The sequence below is a fragment of the Myodes glareolus genome, chromosome 12 (genome assembly GCF_982192425.1).
Source record: "Myodes glareolus chromosome 12, mMyoGla1.1, whole genome shotgun sequence".
Lineage (NCBI taxonomy): Eukaryota > Metazoa > Chordata > Mammalia > Rodentia > Cricetidae > Myodes > Myodes glareolus.
Genome location: NC_142037.1, coordinates 45,261,807 through 45,285,942, shown reverse-complemented (window position 1 = coordinate 45,285,942; position 24,136 = coordinate 45,261,807). Strand labels below are relative to the sequence as shown.

General features: G+C 43.1%; 1 protein-coding gene across 1 annotated transcript; it reads right to left on the bottom strand.

Annotated features, from left to right (window-relative positions):
• Positions 1-1,747: 1,747 nt before the first annotated feature.
• On the bottom strand, positions 1,748-23,637 carry Olfm4 (olfactomedin 4). The gene is made up of 5 exons (XM_048422127.3): positions 23,423-23,637; positions 18,035-18,187; positions 12,490-12,702; positions 10,366-10,525; positions 1,748-3,693 (listed from the first exon to the last, which is right to left on the bottom strand). The coding sequence occupies exons 1-5, from the start codon at positions 23,588-23,590 to the stop codon at positions 2,882-2,884; spliced, it is 1,506 nt and encodes a 501-aa protein (XP_048278084.3). The 5' UTR covers positions 23,591-23,637; the 3' UTR covers positions 1,748-2,881.
• Positions 23,638-24,136: the final 499 nt, after the last annotated feature.

Here is a 24,136-nt window from a genome sequence, read left to right as displayed (position 1 = left end):
GAAAGAAGCCTCAAGAGCTCTGATAAAGCCCTAGGGTAACTCAAACCCATTAGTTATCCTCAACAGGAGCCTGCTCAAAAGGCTACTACGGTCTTCCATCTCAGTGACCTTCTGGAAAAAAATAAAACGACTGTGCCGGTATACCACACCAATTAGTGGTATGAAGGCTGAAATGTGGGAGAAGAGTTGACTGTAAAAGGGTTAGAGACACATTTTTAAAGTATAAGAGAAATGTTTTCTTCCCTAATTATGGTGCACATATAATCTATTCGTCTGCAACCCTCTTTTAAGTATGTGTGCATACAGGAAGCTCTGAGATGACGGCTTAATCAATAAGCGCTTGCCATTCAAGCATGGGGACCTCAGTTTGATTCCTAGCACTCATGGAAAAAGGTAAGTGTGGTGGGGGCCCCCTTGTAACCCCAGAACTGGAAAGGCAGAGGCAGGAAGAGCCCTGGGGCTTGCTGCTCAGCCAGCCTAGACTAATCCGCAAGCCCAAGGCCCAATGGGAGACCCTGTCTCAAACAACACAGTGAACAGCTCCTGATGAACAGTGCCCAAGGACCTCTGACCTCCACGTATACGTGCATGCCCATCTACACGCCTGGTACCTCTGACCTCACGTATACGTGCATGCCCATCTACACGCCTGCACACACAAGGACACCTAAAATAGAAATCTCAAAGTCATATACACAAATATGTGATTCAAACAGACAATAGCTGGTCAAGCGTGGACTAAGATTTCTGTTGTGGAACTGCACTGCATAAACCCCTGAGTGCAAACCCCTCCATCATGAGACCTTCCCCGTGGAGAGATTTTCTGCCCGCAGCCATTGCAAGCAGACACACCATGGCCAGTAGGAAGGAGGGTCTGAAGGGAATTTTCAGGCAAACACTTCTGTAGCCGTTTGAATGAGAAGCTGATTGCTAAGGTTACCGTGGCTCCCTGCCTCCTTTCCAGAATTTTCAGAGGTCATTCTGTGTACTTAATAGAAACACTCATCTGGAAAATTGCTTTAAGCCAGATTAAATATAATGTCACTGTTTTTAACCTATATTTCAGATGTCATGTGTGTCTTTATCTTTATATCCTGTTGCAATTGGAAAGCCATACCTGTCTCTATGATGAGCCCTGAACAGATAGACAGAAAAAAAAAAATTCTTGCTAAAAATACCAAATAGTAGAGCTTCTGGTTGGTTAAAATAGCTTGGCATGTATTTAAAGTGAGAATTTGGTAAGAATAAATAGCCTAGTTTCTCTGTCTTTCCACTTGGGTTACATGTTCTCATGCACCTCTTTGGTAAGTGTTTCTCTTTCTAATGAAGCTCCTTAGTCCTTTTGTTTTCTCTCCAACACCTGCTATTGGAGAAGGATCTGGAGGTTTTCAGACCACCGTTAAGAGCACAACTGTGAAAGGAAAATAAGTCACCTAAATATAGGCTAACATGGAAAGTAACTGGTCAGCCATGCAAATTAAAATGCTCATAAGGTCACATCCCTGAAGACGATGGAATGAACTCAGATGATAAGAGCTGCCAGGAAAAAAATAGTTTTAAGGGGAAATGGACAAGAAAGAGCCATCCACTTTTGGCTCTTCTAAAAGTTATTGATATTTTCTATTGGATGCAGATATTTGGGAGATATACATTGTCCTTACTGCATAGTAGGATGTAGTCACTGCCTTAAGTTGGATGTTCACCTGTCTGTCTTTTTAAAATTAAGAACAGAAATTAAAACAAAGTCTTTGGTTCAATGCACACTTTAATCAATTATTTTAAAAAAAAAAAACAGGAGTACAGCGTTTAAAAATTAGGATTTGAACATCAATTCAAAAGAGTCAAGACCATATGATGGAGCCATCTGAAGCAGCTGGAACATCTGTACCCGCCGGGCTCTCAACCACTGCACTGATTAACCAGATACTTCAAGGAGCGTTTCTATAACACTTTGTAGAAAAGCAAAATTTCACTACCTTATAAATTCCAGACTTAAAGATAGATGTGATCCAGCTTACTCTGAGGTCTTTATCATATAGCTAGAAATGTCACCCCTTTGCCGCTGTCAACTCAATTTATTTTACACTCTCAATGCTATGCAAACCAAAATTGCATAGTAAGACAAAGTAATGTTAATTTCCTCTTATATCTATCCCGTAGAAAAACACACAAGCAGTAACTGCCTTGGGAACTGAATGGCGAGGTTAAGGGTTCTACTGTGTTATATAGGTGAAGAGTGGGGAAAACAAGAGCCAAGTCTATCATTTGAAAACTCCTCCAGAACTGGTTAACTTAATATACAAAAGGTTTCTTTCTTAAGCCAGAAAACCCAAAATGTCTAACAGACAGCATGTAAGGTGCTACATTTACCTAGCCTGGAAGCACAGAGCAGGTCCCAGGAGCTAGTGAAAAAAATCAAAGATAGTTATTTGGCCCCTTGTTCACCTTCTGATGTTAATCTACCTAGTTAAGGCCCAGTTTCCTTTCCCCCGTGGACAAGTCCATGGACTACATGATAGATGACTATGCAGGTTTTCCTAGAGAAAGAATCCCCAGAGTGCATACTGAGTTCCCCTTAAGTTCCTTAATTTCCAGATTTCACCTCACTGGAGCCTTCATTAGACAGTTAGTACCCTTAACCTATGAGAGCTTCACCCAGAAGGACCTTATTTCAGTTGTTAAATCCATCCAAAGAGGATGATAGTTCCCAAGAGAAGTCAAATTGAGAGAAATACGCTAGGTCTCTATTGTGCTAGAACTATATATATCTCTACTAAACAGCACTCCAAAGAAATACACTCCAGGATTTCCTTGTGCAGATATCTAAATATGTGGAGAAGGTGGTTTTCAACCAACTTTTATTTCTCCTTCACCCTAACACCTAGACAGGTTGCCTGGGCTCCCGTGAGAAGACAAGATCATAATTCAGAAGATAACCATCATTGTAGACATAAAGTTTTTGGTCAAAGGGATGATAATTAATGCTCTGAATTCTTTCCTGCATCTTTCTCATTGGGATGGCTAGATTGCCTTCCCGCCCTGTGTTTGTGTCATAGTAGTAAAAAATCTCTTCTATTCTGGTGTTCAAAGTGCGGGTAGCATAGAGAACTCCACAGACCATGAAGGCATTAGAAACAGATGGTTTGTACTGCTTGGTAACCCATGTGTTTAGCACCTGAAGAGAGGTATCGTTGAGTTTACTGATCACTATGTTCCCGGTGCTGTCCTCGGTGGCATAGATCACCCACAGTGCTTGCTCATCCACAGCTAAGTCAATGTCTTGCCAGTTCACATTAGCATATGAGAAGCGGTTATTGTAGACAGCCATAGGGAGAGGCTGATTCACAGTAACTGCATTGGTAGTCAGGTTAATTTTGGCAATGTTCCTCCCATTATACCAATTTACATACAGGTTTTTGTTGTATGCAACCGGACCACCCCCTTGGCCGTAGAGCATGCGATATTCTCGAGAATGTGAATAGATTAACAAATTATCCAGTGAGTTATAAAGTCTGTAATATTCTAGAACCCTCGAATCTGTATTCAGTGGAGCCACCCAATAGAGAGTTTCCTCTGGATGCTGAGGAGAGTAATCTCGACCCCAGGCACCATATTTATAGCTGAACCCTCGCCAGTTGAGCTGAACCACAGAGGGGGTGCTGATGTTAACCACACCACCATGACTGCAATTTCCTAAAAAAGAAGAAAAAAAGAAGACATTCTTAGAGAAAATGTACACTTAAACAATTTAACATCCTAAGAACCAAAATCGAGCTTCAGCATTTTCTCCATCACAGCTCAACCTCAGTGGTAGCTCTGAAGGAGAAGAGCGCCCTTTGTGTCTGTCTCACCGAGACCACTGCCAGGTCTAGAGACTAGCCTCATGTTTTCGTCAGTAAACTTTTAAATTAGAACATGGATATGATATAACTACATAAAGCCATATTTTAAATTTTGAGATCCCAGAGAGAAAGAGAGAGAGTTGATATTCCATATATTTTCTTCTCCCAGAAAGCATTTTTGCAAGTATCTTAATCTTTGGAGTAAACTGAGACACTAATACCATTCTAGAAACATGTCCTTTCCTCATAAAGCCAAAGGTACTACTTTGCAGGGTCAGCCTTAGGAAAATCTGGGATTAATGAAAGATAGACCCTGGGGGAGTCTCCTTGCCTTCCCTGGGACCCCAAGTATAAATCCACAGCAGGTACCAACGCTACTCTGAGCTAATCTCAGAAAAGGAAGTCATAAAAACAGCATCTGCGAGGTCAGACAAATAGTCCTTTAATGATAGGAATCTCAAGCTTCTAGCCTTGAGGAACTACAGTCATTTTGCAATGGATTTGCCTAATCTGTTCCCAGAAGACACCCATTCACATCAATCACCCGGTGACCATCTTGCCTCAGAGCTTTGAGATGAGTCCTGCTCTTCATACTCCCTCATAGGAGGGCGGGCAAGTCTTTCACCCTTCCCATTCGGACACAGACATTGTCAAATGTGTGCCATCAAGTGGGACCAGAGGCACTGGTCCATTGAGTCTTCCTCATTCCATGTAACCCATGGCTAAATGACTCGAACTGGGCACCTGGCCCTTTGATCGCACACCCTCTGAAATGCCTGTCCACCAAAAGGGTTTGTGAACTAGAGAAAAAAAAACCCTAAAAAATAAAAATAAAATTCCCCCAGCATTTTTATAACGTCTATCCAAAGAACTGAACACATATTCTCTGATATTACAACAAATATCCTCCTTTAAAAAAAGATAGTAAGCTACTATATTGGATAACAAAGAAAAATCCAACTTCAAGCACATTTGAGGTTATTTTTTTCTTGTTACTCAGATTATGGAAGGGGAAGGAAGTAAGAGAGGGAGGGAGGGAGGGAGGGAGGGAAGGAAGGAAGGAAGAAGGGAGGGAGGGAAGAAGAAAGAGGCAGAATATGAACATTATCTCTGGCTCGAAGTGCCTGGATGGAATCAAGGAGCCATGGAGGGCACAAGTCTAAACTAGAGCCAAAAGCGAGCTCCACAGAACTGCCTGAGATTAGCTCTGGGAAGTAAGGAGAGCCAAATGACTGGCTGGGTCCCCTCCTTGCTAAATGCTTCACCCTCCCCCTTCCTTACTCAAGGACTTCTGGGAGGTGAAACCATTACTAGAAATCCTGCTTTTATTTTTCCAATCTGCTGGGACTTTTCAGGCCCAGAATTAAATACGTGCTCTTTAAATGCTCTCATAAATCCACAGTCGGTGGGAAAGTCAGCCAACCATACAACAGGTAGAGAAATAAAACCACACTATACCCAACCTCAAATAATTTTGCATATCATTAAACAGAACACAGTCACAGGTTTATTTTAATAATGCATGCACCATTTCATAAATAAAAAAACCAACGTGTGTTCAGTCAAGAGACTGCTCTCTGCTAAAGAAATAATAAATAAAATTATAAATTATTATTTCTTCCCCTAAAAGTGATCTCTCAGATGAATGCTTGTTTGCCTTTGTTTATGAAACAATGCATGAATTATTAAAATAAAGTTAGCAGTGTGTTCAGTTTAATGATAACAAAAACTGGAACGGTTTCCATATGCTAAAGCTGGATTTTCTGGTTAAAATACCTAGCAGAGAGCTTATTTATGCAGTTACATTTCACTGTGAGGAAATGAGAGTCACTTCTCTTGTTTCAGGTTGGAAGACTTTAGGGCTGCCTGCTTCATTGAACCTGACTTTCCTGCAAAGAAAATATCCCAAACCAACAGTAACACAATATTTCAGAAAAGCTGATGGAGCATATAACTTATCCTTGCATTAGCAGGGGGTTAAAGATAGACTCTTCTGTCTTCGATGTGAAATCTTTAGACAAGAAGGAACCAAAATACACGATTAAGACTGCTATCATTACGCCACTGGTCCCCGCATTAAAACAATAATGCTACTTCAAATGTAGTACTAACAGTGTTCCTACTGATCATAACGAAGGTTTATCTTTTCTTATGTTGACCAGAAACAAAAGTATTAAAATCGACGACACTCTAAACATCCTTTCCCTTTCTAAATGCTCTGCTATCCATCTTGTTACTTTCCTTCTATCTTCTACCTCCTTTGGATATTTCTAGTGTTCTGGACCTGGTCAAAATGAAGTAGAAATAGGGACCAAAAGAAAAAGAAAAAGCATTATTGTCAGCATCACAGACTGTGGCTCCAGTACAGTGACAAGTGACAAGTCAGGCAAAGGGCTGTGGTGGGGTGGTGAATTTCTCCAATGGCTGAAACTACCCAGACTGACAGCCATCTGTGTGCCCAGTGCTCAGCAGAGCGACCCTCTCCTCCCATCCCTTTTGCAAGGGTCTTACCCCCACTCATCTTAATTCATGCCCTGCCTAGTCCCCGCCTTCATGACAAGGTCTTAGATACACTCCGTTTCTTACCCATTTCCCATCCCAACTTCACCAGCACCCTTGGGCAACAACCAATTGTCCAGCCCATAATGCAAGAACTTTCAGGGGCCAGTGAATCATTTCACGTCTGCTGGTGGGAGAGAACAGAGCACCAGAGTTTCAGGAGCCAGGGTGTCCTTATGGCAACTCCATAAGCAAGGAAGCAAAGGTAACTGGGAGTTAATCAGTTGAGTTCCTTGGTGGAACTACCTTATCATTCCAGAAACCCCCTTTGTTAGAGCAGCTACAGACATACACCAGCCTGGCACAGAGATGGTGTTGCCAGATGAACTCCAGTCCAAATCCTGCCCCTGCTCTTTGGTTACTGTTTATCGCGGAGCTAGTAGCTTAGACATCTCAGACTCAGTTTCTTTATGTTCAATAAATAATGCCTACCCCCGCAGGACTGTTGGAAAGAACAGAGACAGGCTTGTAAATACAGTTCAATCAATAGTAACCACCATCATTATAACCACACCATACAGGTTCTGGTTTACATGGTTGTTTCCTGGGTTGTGGCTTCTGGGTATTTCTTCACCCGCTCTGGTAGTCTCTAGCAATCTAGCAGACAGAGGGATGATCGCACAAGGGAATAAAGAAATAAAAGACCAAGAAAATCATTAAACCCCGTGCTCATTGGCAAAACACCAGAGACCCATGCTACATGTCTGATTTATTTATAGAATACAGGGCAGGGGGTTCTCTATGCAAAGATACTTTCTTCATCAGGAAACACATTAGCCCCTTCCCCGGCCGTCTCATAGTGTGGCTTTGTACACTTCTTAAGCTAATGGAGTGGATTTTTTTTAATGCCAAAATGGTATACCTACAGAGAACACTTAATTATGGGTCTGTCAGTGCAGATTCTCACCTAGACAACTAAGCTGTCTGTGTACTAAGACTAGAAAAATATATGATTAACTTGTAAGAATTAGGCAATTACACTAGGCTGCACTGGCTCAGATTGCTTGGAAGCCTTAGGATATAGACTTGGTGTGCATGTCAGGCCACCCTGGCCTGCAGAGTGAAATCCTGTCTCCAAAACATCCAAAATAACCAAAGAATTAGGCAAGCAGAATGACTGTAGTCAAACAAGTTGATTCTGAATCATCGGTTGAGCTCTCAGCACTCTGTGTATCTCTAAGCTTAGGAGTTTAACACGTCCCCCATGTCTTAGGATTTTAGCACGTCCCCCATGTCTTAGGATTTTAGCGTGTCCCCCATGTCTTAGGATTTTAGCATGACCATGTCTTAGGAGTTTAGCGTGTCCGCCATGTCTTTTATGTCCCATTCAATCGCCCACCCTTTACTGAATATTTTCTATGTACCTGCAAAGCCTAACTTTTCCTCAAGCAAAAAAGTGACCCCTGGGAGTTCTCATCATGTGTTTTCCAGTATGCTTCTGCCATTTAGATTCAGAGGGGGAAAAAATAGACTAGAGTCAATTGTTTGAGGGGGGGGGAGTTAATAAACAGAAGACCAATTACTTTCAGTTTGAAAGCTCTGCAAAATGAAGCAGGAAGAGGATTTTTGCAGGAATATGCATATACACGCATTCATACACACACATGCACATATACATAACACACAAACATGCATAGCATTTTATTAAAGACAAAATATATTGCATCTAAGTTCAAGTTGACTACTAGGTTAGTGAAGTGCAGCAGCAAGGGTGAAACCCAGAGGGTGCAGGATTATTTTAGAGCTGAGACTCATATACAGTCTTTTTTTTTTTTTTTGGTTCTCTGCAACTCTGCAGTGCAAAAAGGCAGACAGGCCAGATTTTAAAGTCCTATAATAGTGAGGCCCTTTAATTAAAGCCTCCACAGGCTCACAACTTGGTGGTGCCTGGGAATTTTCCAGTTCTGTATTATCAAGCAATCCAAACATAAAGAGAGCAAGTGAAAGAAATTGATTTAAAAACATGACAGAAATCAGTTTAATATAAACATCATAAATATAATATGAACAAAGCTGGAGGAGGGCCAAGTGGTTTGGCGGGGCTCCAGGCGCAGCCAAGGTTGTGAGAAAGTGAGTGGGCGTCTGGATTCAGTTTGCTTAAACCACACAGCTGGGCTGAGTCCACACCAGTCTAAATGTGAAGGCCTAGGGGGAAGGTTTGCAAATATTGCGAAAGAAAATAACTCAAAAGACTCACTCGCTTTCTTCCCTAAATACAGAGCAATGGATTTTCCTCCCCCACCAGCACTGTTAGGTGACTGCCACCTGACACTCAGGTTATCAGGGGGTCCTGAGATGACCAGAGATCACAGACACATGACAACATAAACTCTTAAACTCTGTCACTGAGGGCCGGTGTGTCCTCAAAAAAAAGCAACATCCTTCAGACTCAGGCCCGTCCATTAAAATATCACAGAGCTAAGTAAGACGGCCCTGAATACTCCTTCTTGCTTTAAAATGTGCTGGATTTCCAAATGGAGACTGGAGGCCTGTGCCAGGAAAAATCCATTTGCGGGGGGCTCCTTGTTCATCCTTGCCAGCACAGGTGACAGCGCTCTGACTCTTGCCTCAGAAGGCTGCCACAGTCCGTCAGAACCAGCTCCCACTTTGGGCGTGATTATAACACCGATCCGGACCAATTCAGCTTGAGTCTGTCTCTGACGACAGACCATGATCTTTGTCCTAGACACCCTCTGTCAGTCATATTAGAACAGACCTCTGACTACAACCGGAGGGACCATGTCCCCTGAACAAGACCAAGAGCATTATCACTACAGCCCTAGCCAAACTGAAGCCTTAAACAAGCCAGTTACGTTGGTGAGATCCTAAAATATACAGTCCCAAGGAAAAGACTGGTGAATATTGGAACTTATTTTAAAAAAACAAACAATGAAGGCTTCCCAGTTTGATAACAAGCCACAGTTCCCATTCAGAGGAAATGCTCAAGACCATGAGAGAAGTTTCTTCGGTGTGGAATCTCTAAAGGATGGGGCTGAATTCTGTGACTGAGAGGCCGGAGGGAGGTGCTTCAGTGCAGCAGGATTTAGCCCTATCTCTGTTCACAGCCAGGATTTCACTTCAATTATCATGATTACTAATAATATCTATTGCCGGTGTATGGGTGCTGATTACAGAGCCCTGAGCTTCCCAAGCACTGCCTCATTAATCCCCATAGCAACCCTATAAGGTGCGTGCAATTATTCTCCCATTTTACAAATAAGAGGAAGGATCTTTTCTCTGCAGCCACATAGCTGGCGAAGTCAGGGATTCCAAAGCTATTCTCTCCAAGCCCCCGCTCCGCTGTTTCCATTCAGGGATGAATTTAAGTACCTGCTATTCCTCCCCTAATACACACTGTTCTGTAGTTAACCTGAGGGAGAGTGAGATGCCATCCTGCTAGAGGGGAAGGTAGCAAGACATGTCCATGGTGCATGATACCACCATCCTATAATTCTCAGTGAGTCCCAGCACTCAGATTGCAGCGGGTACCCAGCATGCACTTCAGGGAGAAATAAAGGTAATGTGCAGTGTGAAAGAGAGAGCAGGTAAAAGGAAAGGCAGGAAAACAAAGGCTCACACCCAGCCTATAACATAAACGAGCCAATCAGCCCTTCCCATGTACCGGAGGGCAATGCCAGAGAAAGACAGATCCTATGTGCTCTGCCATCCCTGCTCCCATAACTCTTCTCGCCTTCAGACGGGTTTTACCTGATAGGTAAATGCAACGGGAATGTGTGTAACTAGTGGATTTTGCTCTTAAGAACTCACTTTTCCTCTGTGAACCCCAGCATATGATAATAGAACTAGTCGAAGGTGGGAAGATTTCAAATGTGGAAGAGCGAACTCAGAACTGCAAAAGTGCCACAACGCCTCCATCACTACAATCTCAACTCTTTCCCCCACCCAATGCAAGGCACATTTTGGGGTCTCACTCAAGTGGTAAAATCATACATAGCAGGCTTACCAGGAGCAGGAGGAGGGGGCGTGGCAGGTACAAGCTCACTTTTAGAGGCCTCACATTCTTTTAGTTTGTTCTTCAGAGCCAAGATTTGCCGGCGAATGCTAAGGACGTTGTTTTGGTCTAGCGTCTCCAGCTTCTCTACCAGGAGAGTCATATTCCTTATCTAAGGAAATAAAAAAATTCAGAGTGACTTTATATTATTGTGCAATTTCTTTCATAAACATTCTGGGGCTGAATTTGTCATTTAGTGAAACATTGCTGCAGAATACACCAGAGATTCTTCTGAATGGTTTCATTTGGAAGAATACATTTTATGGTTTAGACTGAATGCCTGTCACATCTCAGGCAATGTGTGTGACAAGAAGAAAATGGCAAAGATTTTAACAGCTTTAATAATAGAGCACAGGCTCACTCTAGGCATTCACAAATGTCCATTAAAGTTCATTTCTAACAACCTTACCCTATAAACTCGTGTTTACCCATGTTGTATTATAATTAAGTTCCTAATGAATGGTGAAAGCTAGAGAAAATGTAAATTCTAAAATATGTAACTAGAATGCTCAATTATAGCCCATGTCATGACTGTGCTGGTAAATTCTGGTTGATGTTAAATTACCCAACCATAACATTAATATGGTAATCTTATCCATAGATCTTTAAAGACTTTGCAGAAACATATTCACAAGCAATCTATTTTTTGCTTAATTCGTGCATGTTTTTATTTTTCAATTCATTCTTTGAGAATTTTGCATAGCATATTTCTATAAAATTCTTTCCCCCTCCCCACTCATTCAACTTCATGTTCTTTCTCTCTCTTTAAAGAACAGAAGCAAAAGAAAAAAGCAACTTAAAAACATGGAGTCCAATTTGTGTTGGTAATCTACTCCTGAGCATGGGATTGTTCTGGAGTGTGGTTGATGTGCCTAGTGTCATTCAGTTAAAGAAAGCTAATTTTCCTCTCTCCGCAGCTATAATTTACAAACAGCTTCTTAGCTAGAGGTGAGACATTGTGCCTGCTCCCTCTCTGTCATGCTTAGATTTTTAAACACTTCTAGATTGCACAGGTCTTCTGCACGCTGTCAGTCTCTGTGAGCTCCTACGAGCAGCTCTACCTTATTTCTGGAAACTTCTTATTTCCTTAAAACTGTCTGCCACCTCTGCCTCTTACAATCTTCCCACCCCCTCTTTCTCCACAGATCCCTGAGCAGTGAGGGCACTGGTGTGGCAAACACATCTCATTCAGACCTGAACACCCCAAAGTCTTTCAATTTCTGCACACTGTCCAGCTGTCAGCCTCTGTGTTGATTCCCATCTATTTCAAGAAGTTTCTCTGCTGAGTGGTGAGTGATACACTGGTCTAGGGTGTAGCAATATGTCATCAGAAGTTGTTTCATTGCTATGATGGACACACTGCCATGCCATATTTCAGAATGTACTGCAGGGCCACAGTAATAAGAAAACAGCATGGCATTGGCACAAATACAGACTTATTGAGCAATGTCATAGAGCTGAGGACCGGATGTAACTCCACACAACAAGAGACAACTGACTTTTGACGCGCAGTAACTGCCCACTGAAGGAAAAACTACATCTTCAACCAATGGTCAAACTGAATAGCTGCATGTGGAAGACTAAAAGTTGATTGATATCTATCACCTTTGTACAAAACAATTTCAAACATATCTATATAAAGCCTGATATACAAGTAATTTAAGTATGTGGAGAACAATTCTAAGAGAAATTAGTGGTCATTCAAAAAAGGAAGGTATCCACAATCAAGCAAATTATATTTCTAGTCTCATGAGAAAAAAATCCAAGACAGAGAAGACACCTGATTTAACATGGCCAATTCTGATTTATTTTGTCACTTTCTAAAGAATGTAAAGGTCTTTCAGTTCTAGGGCAGAATTCTTAGTGTCCAGCATCTGCTTCTCAGTCAACATGTTCCCAATACACTCAACTTATTAACAACTATAGACATTTATCCAAAAGAGAACACAGATGTGCCTCATGGTCTTGAGACAGTAGCAGAATTAGGGTTGAGGAAAGAGAGCATCTCACACCATAGCACTTGTTCAGCCCCTGAACAAAAGACACAGATATACTAAGAAGTGAGTCATTCCTTACCTCCACTTCCAGCTTGTCAATAATTTCTGAGCTCCCCACAAAATTCTCCTTCAGCTGTATGACCAGTTTGTGCATCTCCTTCACTTCCAGTTTGATAAGCTCGAAGTCCAGTTCTGTGTAAGTAATACTGTCTTTCTCCATGACCTCTACTCGGACAGTCAGGTTCAGGAGCTTCTTCTCATACACACTGATGAGCTGGACATACTCCTTCACCTGGAGGAGAGGCAAAAATCTTAGGTCAACTCACAGAGTGATCACAAAGAGCCTTCCTCCACGACGCAATGTGTGGAGATCATTCGATCCTCATCATCGTTGCAAAGGAGCGTGTCAAAATATAGCTACCCTTTTTATTCAAATGCTAACTAAAAATAGCATGTTACTGTGGCTTGGGGCCACACTTACCTACACTGGAAATAGCACGTATGTATACTTTACTCCGTTTTTAAAGTCTGTGGATGCTAGTTCACTGGAATGAACTGCTTGGGGTCATCTATCTTCTCAGATAGATTTGCTCTAAATCAGAGTCTCTCGGCCCCAGTGCTACTGACATTTTAAACAAGTTTCTTTCTTGGGGGGGTGGTTATACAGTGAATTGTAGGGTATTTAATTGCTCACAGTTATGACAACCAAAAATATCTCAAGATATTATTAAACATTCTCCGGAGACAAATCACTGCCTCTACTATCCTTTTGTTTAGAGCCATTACGCTCTCTAAATCTCAGTGTGTCCTAGAAGAAGAGAAATACATTGAGTAGACTCCTCTCCTCATGAGTCATGTGCCGAGAAGGCCCTCTGCCTTTTACAAAGAGGCATAATGATCCAACGTGCTCTACAATGTGTGCGTGTAGGCACAACTGTAAAGTGCACATTTCATTAAGTGAGTTCACATTTATTCCAAGAACTGATTATAGCAATCAGACCTTTAAGCTGTACATTTGTTGCATATATTTGAATGTCTGATCATTAAGTGAGAAGACTTCCAAAAATTCCCTTGGTGGTTGAGTGTATAATTGGAATCTCCGAAAGGATATTTCAATAAACAGTCGGCGACACATTTTTGTATCTGATCTCTAAAAGAAATGTCATGGCTTTTCCAAAGACCTGCTCATTAAAAAGTTGCTGCTTTCGGTTTTTTTTCTTAAATGTGAGCATAAGTAATTCTTCTCCCCAAACTGCCCGAATGTCAAGTGCCTGGATGGATTCAGACAGACGTTGACCTGTGGTCTTTCTAATGACAAAGGCTGTCCTAACTCCTGTCACTACAGTCCTTCCACTTAACCCCACCATGCAAATTAGAGCAGACTCATGGGCCCCAGACCTTCAGAGCTAGGGCATCTGCAGAAGAGAATTCTAACGAACGTTGGACCTGCAGCCCTTGGCCCCACTACTGCGTCTCCTCAGGCGAGCGGTGTTCGTTGCCATCAGACACCCCATTACATGGAGGCTGATAGGGATCGTGATATTTTGGTGGCTACAGGTTTAAAAAAGAATACAGGAGGTGCATATAGCAAGGCCCCCAACCCTCAAAAAAATGAACACAGACATAAGGTACCCAGGTTCCATTTTCATTTTTTTAAAATTGGCCATAAAGCCTTGCCTCTGGTGAAATCACGGTAATGATGCACAATCCGTTACAGAAATGGAGGTTTGAGGAATGAGTGTGCTTGTTGGCATTTGGCCTTGCCAGTTCTTGGAACAAATGAGACACCCTCAGCTTTCCTGGAACACTTCAGTGGCGCGTTATAGCTACTGTTCTGTGCAAATGAGTGATGGGACCGTCATCCCTGCTAAACAAAATGAGGTCCCCCTCATTCTCACAGAAAACCAAGGCATGGCCTGGAGTTTATGACCTATGGGAATGTGCACTGGGTCTGCCCCAAGTTCAGTCACAAAACGAAAGGTCTCTCTCTAAATCCGGCATGAAACTTTGAAGGGTGATCCTTTCTGCTGACATTTGGAGAAATGCTGGGTGGTTTTCAGGAAAAACTGGAATTATTCACAGTTACGGTAGGCAGGAGAAAATTTGAAGATGGGCCAGAAAGGCTTCTCATGTGAAATTTACAGTTGTACAGATTCTGTGCACAGAGATAACACAGACTGCTCTGAGATCCTAAGGCTTGCCCTCGGTAGATTCAGCTCGGTCATGGCAGACTAGCATACCCAAGTGCAGGCCCACACCACTGGCATTTGGTACCTTCAGCGCATTTTTCCTCCTGGATAGAATACTTGTTCTAAACAGAGAGAGAAGACTCAAGCAGGGTGTTTGTCTCCAGGGGATGCTCAGTAATATCTAGAGATATTTTTATTGCCCCAACTGGGGAATTGAATATGTGCTACAGGCATTTGGAGGCCGGGGATGCTGTCCAAACATGCTGGCTTGAATAAGGGTCTAAGATGGAGAGGACACGCAGCTGTAACAGCATCTTTGTCCCAATTTCACTGCTGCAGCAAGTGTGAGGCTAAGAGCACTGTGATGCTCGCCTTCAGATCACCAGGGTGGCTCTTACAGCTTCCACTTCATTCTGTTTGATATGTACTTAGCCATGTCATGGCGCTAAAAAATAATCAAAGTTTGTTTGGAGTTTGGTTTTGGGCGACTGCTGTTGTTTCTTACAATAAAGGTGATCTTGTCATAAACAAGGAGATGATGTGTCAGCTATACGGCTAAATAATTAGTCTGGTTCATAGTTCTGTCAGTTCCTTAAAACCCAGGATTATAACTATGGCCAGATTACTTGAAATAAGTAAATGGACTTTGAAACATACTGTTATTTTCAACATACCCTTAAAAGCAAATGCAATTAGGTTAATTGACCCTGAAAATATCATCAAAACATGCAGTATTTGGTACATGAACTGCCTGGGCTCAAATATAACTTCAGTACCCAGTGGGCAAATCACTTAATTTCTCAAAGCTTTGCTACACTTCCCAAACCAAGGGTAATGACATCAAGACTGCAAGATTATGGTAGAGACTGGAGATGATGTACATTAAGGACTCCGCTAATGGATGCTCTATAAATTCTAGAAATTAATAGAGAAACGGCTATTTCAGTGTTTTTCAATCTGAACCTTTAATTCTCTTTTATTCCACTGCACAAAGCATTGCTCAGTCAATATTGTTTGTTTATGGGATGCTCAAATAGCTCCCAGGCTTCCTAAGCCTTCTCATGCGTGCACAACTATTAGCAATGAGTCCTATTAAATAACTTGCCCTAAAGACCAAGAACCTTGAGAGAAAGAGAAAAAAAAAAAGCAACCTGAGCTGCCTTTTGTGGCATCTCCTTCCTAAGTATGATCACACAGGATGTCTCAGAAGCAGGAGAAAAGTCTAAAAGGCTTTCAGTGTTTCCTGCAGAGGTAGCTTCCTGACTTCCTGTGTACTGACAGATAAGGAATTAATGGAAGGCGGTCTCCAGCCTTTCACCTGCTCAGAACGGGCACTTGCCCAGGTCCCTAGATAAATGGTGATTTCTAAGACAGCCTGGGGACAGCTATAATAATTCACCCAGAAACCCAGAAGCCCTCCGCTAAAGAGATAACTTGGGATTTGAAGGCATAACTGACCTACTCCCTATCTTGAGTCTTCTCAGAAGAGTAGTAACAGCCTGGACAGAGGAAAGAGCTTCAGCTTGATTCTGAAGACTCAAATCTCTGACCTTCCTATAGCAGCCAAGAGAAGGACGACCTCAGGAAAGTCCCTTCGGTCTGTGTAAACCTTGAGTTTTCCGTCATGAAAGTGGGAGTGAGGGGAAGCGGCCTACGTCCTTTAAAGTTTGAAAGAACAGGAATACTAAAAGCATTCGGACAAAAACAGATGAAGGCTGTCACTGTTATCACTGGTGTCATCTGCCCTGACAACTCAGCCATGCAAACCTCAGCTGACAGTAAACTCCTTTGTTAGGCCTTCGCTTCCTTTCTTACTTTTTCTCTCTGTTGGGGGGAGGCACGAGCTACCTATACCTTCAGAACTGAAAATTTTCCCACCCCTTCTGCCCCCTTCTCTCTGCCAATTATTAGCGAAGCAGAGGTCACCTGCCCCACCCCCACGTGCAGCATTGGAACGAAATGCCCCATAGTCACAAACCTGGCAAGCCATGTGCTTTCTCTGGGGCAGCTTGAGGTTTCAAACTGCCCTTCACGCTCCTACCAGCAAAGATGACTCGCAAATCAGTGGTTTCCACGATTTCAAAGCAAACGACTCCAACTGAAAAAAGACCTTTACCTAGGATTTTCCTCTACTTGTTATGTTTTTATGCATAACTTCTTATCTCTACTTGATTATGCGGGAATAAGGCTATGAATATTAATGGCTGGAATTTATAATTTAGTGCTATGCCTTCTCTGCTGATTAATTCAAGGACATTTTATTCCTTCAGAGGCCAGGTTCCTGGAGTAGTCAAACACATTTTTACTGGCCACTCATTTTAACTTAGAATATTTATCTACCAATTCAGATTGAAAGCAGGGGCTCAGGCTCACCATATATTTTTTTTTTGTCTGAAAGGATAACTATATTGGAGGTTGAGGTGGCTATACTTAAATTGCTCAGGAAAACTTATTTGGAAGGCTGCAGTAAAGTCAGAACTCCTTGTAAATTAATGGGGTTGTATTAAATAATGCATAATGTGATTATATTCTAGCCTGGACTTCACCTGGGCATAAAGCAGGAGCCTTTCTAATTGATTTGTAGCTTGGCTAAAAAGCTGGAAGGGGTTGAAATTGGAATGGCAAGTCACATGGCTCCAGCAGGCTCCGAGAAAGACAACTCCTTTAGAATGAATTCCTCTGGCTACACAGAGCAGAGACCAGAAGGTTCAAGCCACGGTTTCCCCCAAGCCGGAGAGACCCATTAATCTTCATTCAAACTGCCAAAGAAGCCTTCAATTTTGAGTCTTCTGGGAGACACATGGGATGAAATGGCATGGAATGAAATGCTCCTGCTCTAACAATTAAAATATAACACCAAGTAAGAGGGGGGAAGGAATTTATACAGTTTTAAATATATGTATCATTAAATTGGGGAAAGAAAGTAAAAGAGGGAGGGAAGATGGAGAAGGGGAAACAGAAGATTTGAAGGAGAAAAGAAGGAGGAAGAGGAAAGACTACCTAACGGTGAGAGAAAACCAATACAACACAACAATAAAAAGAATAAAAAGTAAGAGAAAGAAAGATTTGAAAGGATGAACAAGAGGAAGAATTACGGCAAAGTGAATAGGAAACCGATAGAAACAAGAATGAACAAGAATTGAAGACAGAGTGACAGGGAAAGAAAATAGAACTGAAGAGGGTGAAGGAGGGGGGAAGGAAAACTAGTCAAAGCTGGAAGGATACATGAGAGCCAATGAGAAGAAACCACAAAGTAATCAGAGTAGCAGGACCGAGGGTCTCCAGCTTTCCCACTGTGTGGGAGCAGACTCTTGCATGACTTCTTCCACGATGTGCCAAGCCTCCATCCCATTCTTCCCGGGTTCTCACCCTCTATAAAGCGGAGCTCAGAGATTTACTACAAATCAAGGTACTGTTTGAAAAGAAAACACTTACCTTAGAAAACTCTCTCTCAAACTTCTGAGAAAGGTTGTAAGCTGTGAACTCTAAGCGCTCCACTCTGTCGGCAGGAAAGGTGGTGTCCGGCAGGGAAACGGAACACTGGCAGGTCCCATGCTTGTCCACAGAACCCAGGAAGCTGGAAAATGGCTGTAAATGATACACAGTGAATGTCAGTGATAAGCTGGGAAATGAACCTTTCAGGCAACAGGAATGACAGACACTGGGTTGGCAAAACAGCAGCTGGAGGCAAACATCCCACACATCAATAAACAATGTCACAGAGACGCGCCAACCCCATCTCCACCTGTTGGCTAAGCCTCTGTCCACAGCTTACATCCAAAGCAAGATTCTCCATGCTTGAGGAGTCTTAAAGAAACCACCGTTACCTCTGTGCAAAGAAAAGGAACTAAAAAGGGGTCAAGAGGACTAAGTTTGAGAGACTTCTAAATTTGAACATCTTTCTGTTCCTCCATTTGCTGGATGAGACACCCCCTTAAGTCTGTTTTCTCCTCTATGAAATTCGGATACCCTGATTGAAGAAGGCAAGAGATGAGCTGAGTTTCCGCCACGTGACAGGTGATTGGGTGCGGTCACTTTGTCCTTTGTTCTACTAGTCTTCACAAGGGCACACACATGTGCACATACATGCACGTGTGTGTGCACGCACACACACACACACACACACACACACACACACACTTTTACTCCAATCCCAGCCCAGTTCGTCCCAATTAGAATAAGGAAACCGTGAAGGTTTGTGGGCCGTGGTAAAGATTCCAGTGAGAATTCAAATCCTCTCTTCAGCTGGGAAATTACAAAAACTCACATTTCTCCAAATGGAAACAAGCCATCTACTTGCTCAAAAATTGAGCGGTGTATGAGTTTAGACGCTTCTTGCAAATTTCTCAAATAGAAGTTCTCTAGCTTACTACTTGCAAGGGGAAAAAAAGCCATTTTAAAATATTTGAAGTTTCTGTAAGATATTCAGGCTCACACTTCGATGCCACTGCATATTTTAAAATGACAGGTTTGAAAGATTCTGTTTTTCTTTTGTCCCCTTTGAACTACCCCAAGGGGATCCTGGCACAATTAACGTTTTTCATTACTACTATTGCCTTGCAGAGTGAGCCCTGCCAGCCAACTGGCTGTGCTTTTTAATGATCTCATCTGAAGGCCAGCCCGGAGCTCACCTATGGAGCAGCAGCCTGAAAGAACTCTGTGGCACTGGGGAGGAGAGAGAAGTTTTCAGAGTCTGGAGAGACTCCAGCCTTGTCTCAAAGTTCACATCAGCTGGCTGCAGCTGAGCGAAGCTGCTCCACACACAAGCCACCTCTACTGATCTCCATGACCCCTGAACAAACTTGGCCCAGATGCTCCTGTAATTACGATTTAGTCCAGCAGTGACCTCCAGGCTAATTAAGGCTCTTGCAAAGGGTGGTGTTTGTGGGTGGTTTTTAAATGAATCTAAGTATCTCTAAGATTATAAGAATGAAGTGTGTGTGTGTGTGTGTGTGTGTGTGTGTGTGTGTGTGTGTGTGTAAGACTTAAAAGCCAGAGGACAACCCCAACTGTCATTCCTTGGGCAACATTTGCCTTTTTTAATTTTTTCTTGAGACAGTCTCTCATTGCCCTGGACTCACCAAGTAGGCTCAGGTGCTGGCCAATGAGTCTCAGAGATCCTTCTCATTCTGCTCCCCAACACTGTGACAACAACCCCACACTACCACACTTGGCTTTTAAACTGGGGGTCCTGGGAGACTAAACTCAAGACCTTATGTTTGCAAGTACTTTATCCACTGTGCTGTCTTTCCAGCCCTCCATGCCAGGAGAAGTCTTGAAACCATCCTTTCTTGTCCAATCAGATCCCTCCATCTGTAGGAATTAGGGAGTGAGTGGTAGGAGACAGCAGGTTTATGTTGCCCATGCAAGCAAGGGGTTAGAGTGGAGATGCGAAGGGTCTTCGCGAAGAGTGAATGAGGACTTGACAATATACACCAGGAACCTGTCAGAGACGTGGTTGGAAAGCTGGATTCTACTAAACTGAGATCTACTACTCCATCTAAGATAGAAAGATTCTAGTACAGGCATGCCAAGATTTTTACAGGCTTTTGAAGAAATACCTTATCATAATAACCATCTAGCAAAGAAAAAAATCTTGCATTGCATTGACAAGGGGAGGTTAATTAGCATCACAAGACATGGGGGACCATTCCTGGAGTTCTCAGAGAAGCTCTGTCAATTCCAGAAACAGCAGATATCACCAAGAAGTCTCTAGCCAACCAACTAGGAACCACTAGCTAACGACTTTCAGTCCTGAAGTTCACCTGAAAGACAAGCAAATAATTACGAGCCCTGCTGACAGCCATTCCACCGGCTTCTATTGAACATCTCTGTCCCAGTGCTCTGGACTCCATCCTGCTTATCATCAGCTCAGCGTGCTCAGCTGACATCAAAACGGTCCATAAGTTTGATCAGTGTCTCCCATTAGAGATATTTCTGCTCCTGGAACTCAAAGACAATGAAGCTAATGGTGATGAGTCTCTCTGCGGTGAATGCTTAAAGTACATGAATGAAATGTGGAGAGTGAGAGACAAAGACAAGTGCTTGTCCCCTTGGCCTTTGGAGGGATGTGTAATCCCCTTGTGGAGGGCAAGGTGAACCCGGCGTGCCCCACAAAACTGACTATACTGTTAAGTTCTCACCTGGTATAATGTTCAATTAACATTTACTGAGGTCTACAATACCCCATGTTCTGGAATTAGAAGCTGATTAAAACCAATTTTGGCCCAATCAGGCTTGCTTTCTTTCTGAATGCCCTAGGGGCTTTTCCAGCAGCCTCAGACTCTGATGACAAGAGCGCACAGACCACTGGGGCTCCAACTTTGCCTGTGACCATGAGAAGCCTTCCCGAGATCTGTGAAAGGAAGCAGCCGATTCTTTGGAGGCACACTCTGTGTTCTGAGCCCTCCAGCAAGACGGTGGAACTCGCATTTGTGATTTAAGGTCGCAATTGGCTCTAATTAGCAGCCAAGTCTAAGCGCCCACACAGATTCACGACATAAAATCATGGTACTCGGTGTTCCGAAAGTACAGAAAATGATACGTTTGGAACTTGCTCGATGACAGTTATAAAAGGGTTTTCCACTTCTTCCCAATAAGCTCATCAAGCCTACAGCCAGCCCTAGAAAATTAGGTGGATAGTGGAATTGACACCTGGAGCACTGTAAAAAAAGAAGTTGGAATTGTGAGGCTGACTCTCACTCACCACAGGCAGATAAGCAAATGATGAAAGAAATTGAACCTTCTAAGTACAATTTAACTGCTACTTCTTACCTACTTCTAAATATTTGTCTTTTTATCAGAGAGTGGGCACTTTTAATTCCTCTGTCCCTTCAGTGGTATTTTATTTTCTATTACTCCAACTGCTGACTTTTGATTGGTTGTAAGGCTTTATAACAAATTGTTAATGTTAACTTCACTTTGCCAAAAAAAAAAAAAAAAAACAGAAAAAGGTAACCCATTCTAATTGCTCCCAGAAATTGTTTAGTACCCCAAGATAAGAGTCGATATGGGATTTCTGACACCCGAGGGGTTGGTGTGTTATGGTGACTCTCTGAACTTTCTCCTTTTAAAAGCAATTTTCTCCTGTACCCCAGAAATATAAAATGCTGCATACAAAGAGATGATTTTCACAACAGGTTTCTCTGAAATGAGTTAAACCTGAATGGAACAACTAAACTAGCAGGAGCCGACTAAACTGGGGTGATGAATCCTCTCCGTTTAATGACTTCAAGTCAATGACCTCCCCATAGTAAACCTCAGATTCAACATCTCTAGAACAGGGCGTTAAACAAGCTGTATATGTATTAACCTAGTCTCGACATTCATTAGGCACACACTGGACATCTCTGACGTCATTGCCGTCTAGGCCCCAAATCATTTGCTGATCACATTCTCATTGTCTACACATTTTAATGATGCTAATGTAACACTCAAAAAAAAAAAAAAAGGCTCCCCCTCCCCTTTGCCTATTTATCCTTCCACTCAAACAAGTTCATGAAAGTGGCTGGTTAGGGGATCTCTAAATGATTTCTGGTAGTTCTACAGGAGGAACTCTGGATGGAGTTAGGAGCCCTCAAGCAAAGGTCGCACTGCCACAAGGCTAGCTGGGAGGAGCTCTTCTGCAGAAAGGGCCCGAGGTGAAGTGGGTACCTGCTTCCTGTTCTGCATCCTTCAGCTTCTCCAAGCCTCTTTTTTATTTCTTAAAGGAAAGCCAAAGAGTCCCCATCCCCCAAAGAATCAGGCAGTCTGTGCGCTCTACACAGGGAGCCTCTCCAGGCCCATCCCTGGAGTTCATGGAGCCTCCGTCGGCTCATTTCAGGGCGGCAGTTGTTGGCACTGGAGATAGCCCCAGCCATTCCTTATAGAAGAAGAGATTGAAAAAAGTTAACGGTCCCTTGGGACATTTCCATATGTAATGGCATTTTCCTAAGACTAATAATTCCTTTCCTTGTAGCCCATGTTCTTTGTGTGTGCGGACATGTGTATGTGCTTGTGTGAGCGGGTGCCCTTGCACGTGAATGGGGAGGTAGTGGGTGTATTTCTCTACTACTAGCCGCCTTATTTTTCTTGAAATAAAATTTCAAGAATCGCTGAACCTGGAGCTCACCGATTGGCTAGAATGCTTGGCAAGTTAGCCCAAGGACCCTAGACGGGTGCTGCCTTGCCTGGCTTCTTATGCGGGTGGCAGAGACACAGACACAGGTCCTCACGCTAGTGCAGAAAGCATTTTACTGACCTTACCGTGTCCTTAGACCCATGACCCATCTTCCTTATAAATGAGGTGCAGAGGAACTGACAGGGCTCCAGCTGCCGCATGGAGACTCTCGCTCGGTCGGAGTGTATTATTTACCCCCAAAAGGCTCCCTCTAGGCAGCAAATCAGGTGAATAGATTTTGCTGGAGCGGCTTCTCGTGGGATTTCATTCCTAAACGCTCCCATCCCAGGCTACATATTAGAATCAACTGGACTTTGCAAATGTCTGCGTTGCAAACAGCTGTGCCGGCTAACACCAAGGCATTGGGATGTTTAGGATTCTCCTCACTACTGATCCTACTGGTTGCCCCGGGTGGAGAACCTCTTTAGAACATGCCCTTTCCCCAAATGCGTTAGCTAGAAAAGTGGGATGTTGTCTCTCCTGCAAACAATTTAATTACTTCGTCCAAGTTTTAATTCATTTCCAAGGCATCTACAGTGAACAGAAAGGGTCATAAATCCTTGAAAGTGCTCAGGTCTAGTCATCCATGAAATTGTCTTCAGGTACCCAAAAAGCGAGAGGAAGGGAACTGAACATAGCTCACCCAGACTCAGCAACGTCCTCACCTGTGACACAGTACCATTTTCTGCCCAAGATACGGCTCCTGGAAGTGTCGCCTGGGGCGTTATTGGAGTCAACTCCAAGGAAGAGGTGGAGGTTAGAGTCTCTGAAACCCTGGAGGCAGCGCTAAGGCAGAGCGAAAGGACCAGCAGAAAGTCAGGTCGGTAAATCATCTTGCCTGCTTTCCTAAGATGCTGGCTTCTTCTCACAGCCCAGGGCTTCTTATAGTGCCCAGTGGGGATTTCCCCCTGGCTAATGTGTGAAGAAAGAGGAAGCAGCCAGGGAACATGTGACCCACCCTAGGAGGGCCAGGACATCTGCAACCTGAATCCTATCCACACCTTATCACCAAACCCCCGCTCTGTGACCTGCCCTAAGATACAGATCACCACCCCCCCTACCCCACAACAAATATTAACTCACCCAAATTTCCTCAAACCAGTATCTGGTTTTCAACTTGATACTTCCTTGTAGGAAATGGAATCAAAGTAGTCTTTGTGGATGAGACAGTGTGGAGGCTTCAATAAAGCAACCCTTGGCCTTCTGCCTAGAAATGACTTCTGGGTGTTCACTCCCAGTCCAGAGAAAGAGAGAGAGAGAGAGAGAGAGAGAGAGAAAGAGAGAGAGAGAGAGAGAGAAGAAGAAGAAGAAGAGGAGGAGGAGGAGGAGGAGGAGGAGGAGGAGGAGGAGGAGGAGGAGGAGGAGGAAAAGAAGAAGGA

Coding starts and splice junctions, on each gene's coding strand:
- Olfm4 (XM_048422127.3), bottom strand. CDS start 23,590: ATGATTTACCGACCTGACTTTCTGCTGGTCCTTTCGCTCTGCCTTAGC. Junction 12,703..18,034: donor TTGAGAGAGAGTTTTCTAAG/GTAAGTGTTTTC, acceptor CCTCTCCTCCAG/GTGAAGGAGTATGTCCAGCT. Junction 3,694..10,365: donor GCCCCCTCCTCCTGCTCCTG/GTAAGCCTGCTA, acceptor CTTCTTTTTTAG/GAAATTGCAGTCATGGTGGT.